Below are 7683 nucleotides of genomic sequence, written 5' to 3'. Positions count from 1 at the left end.
AGGCAGCAGGGGGCTGGGGCTCTGGAAGACTCCTGGGACGGGGGCAGAAGTGCGGGAGGGCTGGAGTAGCGACGCCGCCTCCTCCCCTAAACTGCGAACCCCAATTCTCAGATTTAATTCTTCCCAAAGGGACACACTCCTTCCCTTACGACCTTTCGGTGACCACAGTGGCTGGGACCCTGGGAGGCAAAGAGTAAGTTAGGGTTTAAGGGTTTGGAAGTCCTTTGGCCTCTGGATCCTCTTAGATGCTTGACTCAGTATTTGTAAAAACCTTTTCCCCTTATGGGTCAGGGGAGCCGTAGTAAAAGCTCAGATTTATCCACCTTGGAAGGTGGGGGAGGAGGGAGGAGTAGGGGCAAGAAGCAAAATGGGGGCCTCCTTCGCCTGCTCTGGAGCCACAGATCTTCTTTCTCCAGGATGATGCCAGCTGGCCCCTTGTGTTCCTCTCACCTTTCCCAAATATACCACCCTCCCGCCTTCCCCCCACCATGATGTAATTTTATTTCTGGGGAGAAAAAGAGCAGCAGTGAGCTCAGCATGCAAATATAGACAACTTGAAGAGCCACGCTCGGCTCTGTCTCCTAGCTCTGCCCCTCTGCCCAGGCCCAGCATGGCAGCTCTCACTTCCCTTCTACCCCAGGGACTTTCCTCCCCCAGATTCTTAGCCATACTGAAAGAGGGAAGGAACAAGATGATCTGTTATCATCTCCAGCCTAAGAGGTCTCTCCTCAACTCTGGCAGAGCCTGGCCCGGGGACAAGGTCTGAGCCCCATCAGTGTCTGTGCCACCTCCAGGAACGCCCTGGCTTCACTTCAGTTCCAGCCTGGCAGAGACCCCTCAGGAAGCCTCAGGTGAGCCCATCCTTTCTTGAGTCTACACTGCCCCTAGAAGAGGCTCAGGCTGCTGCTGCTTTGGATTTCACAGCCCTTCTCTTTGCTTTCGCCATCCTCTTCCCCCAGTGTGCCATGTCACTGCCCCTTTGACAGCAACACACCCTCATAATTTGCCTTTGCATATATCTCATTTGTTCTGAGTTGTAGGGCCAAAACTCATTTTGTTGACCCATCTTTGAGACTCAGAGAAGCTGACTGACTGGCTTATCCACAGTCAGTGAAAGGTCCAGGTCTTTCAGGTACAGGGGATTTGGGCTGCATGCTGACTCTGCTCCTTTCTTAGGTAGGTTATGCCTCTGAGCCTCATTAAGGGCAAGACGGGGACACTGATGCCTATCTCACAGTGTTCTTCTGAGTTTTAGAAATTGTAAGTCTCTAGTGACTGGCACAGATGGGTGGTTAAAACATGGGAGCTATTATTTAGTCTGGGGCCTTCCACTGACCTATGCTAGAGAGTTAAGTTCCATAATATTTTTGTATTGGCCCAGTGCCCGTACTATGTATTAAACATTTATTAAATGGGTGCGAGTTGGATGAATACGTGGTTTCTACTCTATACTCCTGCCACCAGGATTTGTCTGTGGAGGGTGAAAACTCCTCTCACCTCAGGTCTCATTCTTCCATACTCAGAGATCCTCTAAGTTGTCCAGCAACACGTTTATACCCAGTCCATGAAAGCTGTAACATCTGTTAGTTATGGGCTTGTTCAGTTGTTTGGTTCCTCCCCCCCTACTCCTTACTCCTTTACACTTACCCCAGCCTGGGCCTGTGCTGGAGAGAATGTGGGTCCTTCCTGCCAAGATCGCCAGCAGGCTCAGGTCTGGGCGATGCCCTTTTAACAAAGCTCAGCGTCTCCTCTGCACTCCCATAACCACCACTCTGATCCGTGTTCTCCCACCTCCATCAGATTATTATAACTGTCTGATAAGAGTTGGGCTCCCTGCCTCTGGTATCTCCATCGGCTTCCTTGCCTCTATCCATCCTGCTCATCACTGCCAGATTAAATGTTGCCCTTCCTCCCCAGCTCACAGGACTAAATCCAAACACCTCTGCGACCTAGCCCCGGATGCCCACCCAACCTCGTGGCCACCACTTGAACCTCTCTTCTTGTCTCTTTGGTCTCCTCTGTGCCCCCAACATGGCACACGCATTCTGGCAGTGCTTTTGATGTTTTCACTACTTGAAATGTCTCCTCCCCAACTCCTTTGCCCTAATCAAATCCCACTATTCATTTAAGGCCTAGAAAATGCTCATTTCCTTTATGAAGCCGTCAAAGCCCACTCTCATCTCTCTCTTCTGAGGCCATTCTATTCATTTGTTCCTTCTGTTAACAAACATTTATTAGGGACTACTTTTGGCGTGCCAGGCCCTGTGGACACAGAGAAAAAGCCTGGGGTCCTGCCTTCAAGGGGCTCACAGTCTGGTGGGGAAGACAGACATGTAAATGAAGAGCTAGTACTAGAATAGAGGTGGACAGAGAGAGTGCAGTGGGAGCCCAGAGGAGGGAGCTGCAGGAGGGGCCACCTCTGGGAAGGCCGCACCGAGGAAGTGTTTTTTGGGCTCAGTCTTGCCATTCAAATAAGAGCTGCAAGGGGGGGGTGCTATCAAGCAGCACATAATCGCTTAATTACATATTGCTTTGTATTTTTCTTCAGTTCTTTAGTGTGCTTGTCTTGACTACCCAGTGAGGCTCATCAGCTCGAGAGCAGGGACAGGCCCAGCACTCTCTGTTCTCCCAAAGCCTGACAGCAGTGCTGGACAAACACCATGTGTTCAGAAAAGCCTTTTTGACTTGCAGCAGATAAATAATCCAAGCTTCTCTGGGATAACTGCCTGGAGGGAGGAGCCCCACCCCCCTGCTATCACAGTCCCCTAACAAGGTACCCACACTTTTAAATCCCCATCCTCTGGCTGCCTCCCTCCTGCCATAGGGGGGAGACCTGATCAGCAGACACTTGTTCATGTTGCCCCAGATCCTTTATTGAGGTCTCTCATTTGACCCAAGTACATTAACAAGAGATTGCTAAGATATAGCCCCAAACACAGTACCCTCCCGTCCCCCTGGCCAGGGATAGGACAGTCAGAAGGATAGAGGACTTGAGAGAGTGGGGGAAGAGTGTGCTCAGCTGGAGGGAGCAGAAGAGAGATAGGGGCCCATAGGTAGGACAAGAGGGAAGTCACAAGAAAGCATGTAGGGAGTGATGGAGGAAACAAATAATCGATACAGGGACATGGTGGGACTGGAAACAGAAGTCAGATGGGATAGCTGGGCTGGTGTGTAGGGAAAAGTAGCTCCTTGAATCTCAGCATGCAGCATAGAGACCGCAGTGGGCCCCATGGCAGAGAATGACCTAGTGTCCCTGGAGGAGCTCAGGGAAGGACAGGGAAGGAGGAGGGAGCAGGAGGACAGCAGGTGGGGCTAGAAGATGGCCGCCACAGCAACTAGTCATCATCGTCATCGTCGTCATCGTCGTCATCATCCTCTGTGTTGATCTCACCCTCCAGTACATCCTCCAGCCAGTCCTCCAGCTCCTCAGCAGAAGGCAGGTCCTCTTCATCATCCATCTCCATCCATATGCTGTCCGCCTAGGACATGGCACAGACAAGGCATCAGAACTAAGCCCGATTCAGGTCTTTAGACCTGTCCTCCCACTCACTGGACTCTGTACATCCTCTGTCCCTTCTCTTCATCTGTCAGTGGGCAGGAAAACTGTCCAGGTGGGGGTCTAGGGTGGAATAGTGACAGTGGGAGTAGAAAGAATTGCTGGATCAGCAAATAGACCTTCTCCCTTCAGTCTTTCTTACAAGCTCTTGCCATGCTGAGCTTCCTCAAACAGACCTCTCTATCATGCCCTTAATGCAAAACCACTGGCGGCTCTTCATGGCCTGGAGAATAAAGTCAGCAACTCTTTAGCGTTCAAGACTTTCCAATACCTGCTTTTCTAGCACCATCCTCAGAGATCTCTAGACACTCAAGCCATAAGAAACGACTTGCCTTTTCCCAAATCTGATATTCATTTTCCTGCTCTTTGACCTTTTGCACTAACTTTTTCCATCAGTTTGGAAATGACTCATGTAATTTGCACTTGTAGAACTCTTATACACGGTACAATCTCCAGTGTGTTTTAATTTTTTTAATTGTTTAGATTTAATTAATTTTTTATATTTTAAAATTGAGGTATAGCTGATTTACAACAACCTCCACTTTAAACTCTACCCCTTTTAAACCCTCTCTGATTCTCAAGCAGAAGTCACTTTGATTTCTCTGCCTTCCTGGTGTTTTCTTCATATCTCTATTATAGAGTTTATCAGACTTGGCCTGGTAGTTAACGGAATACCTACCTCCTCAGTTAGACTGAGAATTATATGAAAGCAGGCTGTGACTTATTCAACTCAACAAATATCTCTGAAGCATCTATCTGTGTGTGAATGAGAAGATTTCTGCTCTCAAAAAGCTCAAAGTCTACTGGAAGAGACAGACATGATACATGAATAGCCATATAAAAGTCATGTTCTCAATGCCAAATGGGCTCTGGGAGTGCCAAGGAGGGAACAATTCCAAATGGGAGATCTGGAAAGACTTCATGGAGAAGAGAGGATTTGAACTGGGCCTTGAAGGACGAGCAGTCAGTTCCAACAGGTAGAGGCAGGGGTGTGTTCAGGGCAGGAATCTCTCCCTCTTTCCAGCCATTAGACTGGGCATGTCTAACTCCTCTGGGGAGGGCTCATTTCCTAGTTAGCAGAGCAGAGGAGGACTAGCTATGTTGGGAAGGAGAGTTGGGGGTCAACCGGGGATGAGGGAAGGAAACTCACATCAGTAACATTGACGACTCCTATTTGTGGGGCTGACAGGTCGATGTTAAACGTCTTCTCCCAGTATGGAACCAGCTGTGGAGAGACCACATATGGCAACTTAATGGAGGCTAGGAACACCTGAGTCCAGGAGGGTGAGTGTGAGCGTGAGGGTCAGCCATGGGTAGAGAGAGGACAGTGAACCCACGGTAGATTGGTGGATAGGTCCAGCTAGAGTGCCTGAAGGGAATGGGTAGAACTAAGCAGTTAAAGGGTAGATATCCCCAAAGGAAAGTATTGAGAGGGTCAGCTGGGGACATTGGTCCCTCCTTTCCGAGGAAGACTTGATAGGAAACCTTGTCCTGCTCCTGGATCTGCTAATGACTGGCCTTGTGACTTCGGGCAATCACTTCTCCCTGGACCTCAGTTTCTATATCTCTAAACTAAGGTAGTTATACTCTGTAATTGCCAATGGTCCTCACATTTCTGTCTGTTCATCTAGTTCCTCTTTCAACGAAGAGTGTTAGGTGTTGGGGATTCAGCTGGGAACAGAGCCGTGCCCTGAGACATGGAATCTCTGTGCTTTGATTCTGTGATTGTGGACACCCACATGCAGGGTTAACGTGCCCTTCTGCTCCCCCAAACTCTGGATTTCTCTAGAAGGAGCCAGCCCTGGGCACGTGAGCTATCTGCTCAGCCTCTGCTCTGGGAATCCTGTTGTTCCCACACTTCCCGTCATCCTGTGTCCCCTTTCTCAGGATGCGCTCAGTGCCCCTGAGCATGCGACAGGATCCTCCACTAGGAGATGGGGAGAGGAACTCTGAAACAGCCTCCCCCTTGAGATGTGCCCTGCCTTGGATAGCAGTGCCTGAGTGACATCTCTTACCAGGGGGAAGTCATCAGGGTCAATCCAGATGATGCTCAGGTCAGGATTTTCAGTGTTATCTTGGGCCACAGCCTTGAGAATCTCTAAGAACTCATAGCCATCTTGGAGGGAACACAGGTGATAAGCGCACGGTGGGGCACAGACGAAACAGGAGTCCAGCTCTCTTTTCCTGCCTCCCACAACTCCGCATGTCTAGCCCCAGGCTGCTTGTAAACTGTGCTCTAAAAGAACCCGTCTTATGTGTTAAAAGCCTATGCTCTGATAAATACCCCATCTCCTTCTCTCACCGGTGCCCCCGCCCCTGCCCCAAATCCAATCCAGTATCCCTCCCTCACCAGGATCAGTTTCCTCTGCAAAGGCCACAATATGGATTCCATCCAGATCGTCCTCCTGTGGGGGGCAGGGAGGGGAGACCTTAGCTATACTCACTGAAGTTAGAGAGCCCAGAACAGGCCCTAGATCTACCCTGGACCTAACTTTTGTGGAAATCCAGCTTCTGGAGCAGGTGTATTCTTGTGGTGGTGAGCCTTTTCCAAGTACACTGTGCCCTTCCACCCCAGGGTCTCCACACCTCCGCTGGCAAACCCTTCAGCCCCAGAGCTTAGAGCTCCTCCCTTGTCATCGTCATCAAGTTATGTGTGTCCCCCAACTCCTGACATGTTCTCAGAACAGAAACCCTCCACCTTTGCTGGTACACTGTCTTTCCTATAAGCAAGACATGAGGAGCAGCAGGGTTGGATGTTTCTAGGACTTGAGTTTTCCCATGCTCCTGCGAGGGCCTGGGCCCCATCCGGGGCACTCACCCAGGTCTCGTACATACTCTCAGGCTTCAGTTTCCTCAGGGTTGATCTGGAAGAGAAAGAAAGTCACTACTCAGTGGGCAAGAAGGACACCCTTGGCTCCAGAGGGTCCCCATAGCAGAGGCTGCCACAGGGTCATGCCTAGGGCATAGACAGCTTGCAGCCCTGAACAAAGCCATCTGTCAGAGTCTAAGCTCTGGGCACCAGGCCCAGATAACTGCATGGTTAAAGCAGGTAGGAGAGAGGAGGGTGGGCAAGGGGACTGGAAGAGAGACTTTCGGGAGAAAGAACTGGACATCTGGGTGTTCATTCATTCATTCATTCAATAACACTGAGTGTTGCAGATGTTCTAAATGCTGTGCTAGGTGCTGTGTAGACAGAGTTGGACAAGGCAGACATATTCCTGCCCTGATGAAGCGGACCATAATCTAGTGGGAGAGAGTGAGCGAAGTAGTGTTTACACTGATGAACGGGTATTTCCAGTTGTGGAGTACTGTGAAGGAAGAGAACTTTGTGTGAATGTAGGCCAGGGTTTCTCAACCTCAGCACTAGTGACATTTGGGGCCAGATAATTCTTCATTGTGGGAGAGCTGTCCTGTGCACTGTAGGGTATTTAGCAGCATCCCTGGTCTCTCCCCACTAAATACCAGTAGCTCTCTCTCCAACCAAAAATGTCTCCAGCCATTGCCAAATAATCCGCTGGAAGACAACATCCTCCCCCTACCTCGCCACTCCCTCCACCCCTGTTGAGAACCACTGGTGTAGGTAATGTATGAGAAAGAACACAGGCCAGATCTGGATTAGAATCCAGTTCTGACACTACTCGTGGACTCTTTTTAACTGAGGTCGTTAAAAGGATTAAATACAATAAGAGAGATAGCACCTTGGAGTTCCTGGCAGACCACAGGCCCTCAACACTGGTCTCAGTCAACATCACAATGAACCGTACACATTTATGGAGCACCTTCTATGTGTGCTCCAGGCTCTGGGCTAAGTGCTGGGGTGCAAAATGTTGTGCAAAATGGTCAGTATATCAATAAGAACTGATAGCAGAAGTGTATCCATCTCTAGGAGAGACCTGCCTCCTGGTTGGCTGAGATCCCCCTAGCCCATCTCACAGACCCGTGTTCTAGCCTGGGGAGGAGCCTGCCCTGCTCAGAGGGTTGCCCCTGCTCCCCACCTCCTGTGCTCCTCCACGAAGCTGACAATCTCCTCTTCGCTGTTGGGCTTGTCCGGGATGGTCACAGGCTCTTCCATGAAGGCCTCGTAGAAATCGATCTCGTTCAGCTTCAGGGTCAGCTTCAGTGCCACC

At 50.1% G+C, this 7683-nt stretch overlaps 1 protein-coding gene across 1 annotated transcript in view; it reads right to left on the bottom strand.

The window, feature by feature from the left end:
* Positions 1–2901: 2901 nt before the first annotated feature.
* Positions 2902–7683, bottom strand: part of CASQ1 (calsequestrin 1) — a 9149-nt gene continuing 4367 nt past the window's right edge. Inside the window, exons 6-11 of the mRNA XM_024750531.1 lie at positions 7552–7670; positions 6375–6420; positions 5907–5961; positions 5572–5672; positions 4707–4781; positions 2902–3479 (exon numbers count right to left, since the gene is read on the bottom strand). Coding sequence (XP_024606299.1) covers positions 3336–3479; positions 4707–4781; positions 5572–5672; positions 5907–5961; positions 6375–6420; positions 7552–7670 — 540 coding nt within the window. The 3' untranslated portion in view covers positions 2902–3335. The remainder of the gene's footprint in view (positions 3480–4706; positions 4782–5571; positions 5673–5906; positions 5962–6374; positions 6421–7551; positions 7671–7683) is intronic.

This window comes from Neophocaena asiaeorientalis, unplaced genomic scaffold (genome assembly GCF_003031525.2).
Source record: "Neophocaena asiaeorientalis asiaeorientalis breed wild unplaced genomic scaffold, Neophocaena_asiaeorientalis_V1.1 scaffold315, whole genome shotgun sequence".
Classification (NCBI taxonomy): domain Eukaryota; kingdom Metazoa; phylum Chordata; class Mammalia; order Artiodactyla; family Phocoenidae; genus Neophocaena; species Neophocaena asiaeorientalis.
The sequence above is the reverse complement of the archived record's forward strand: the minus strand, read 5'-3'. Positions and strand labels throughout refer to the sequence as shown.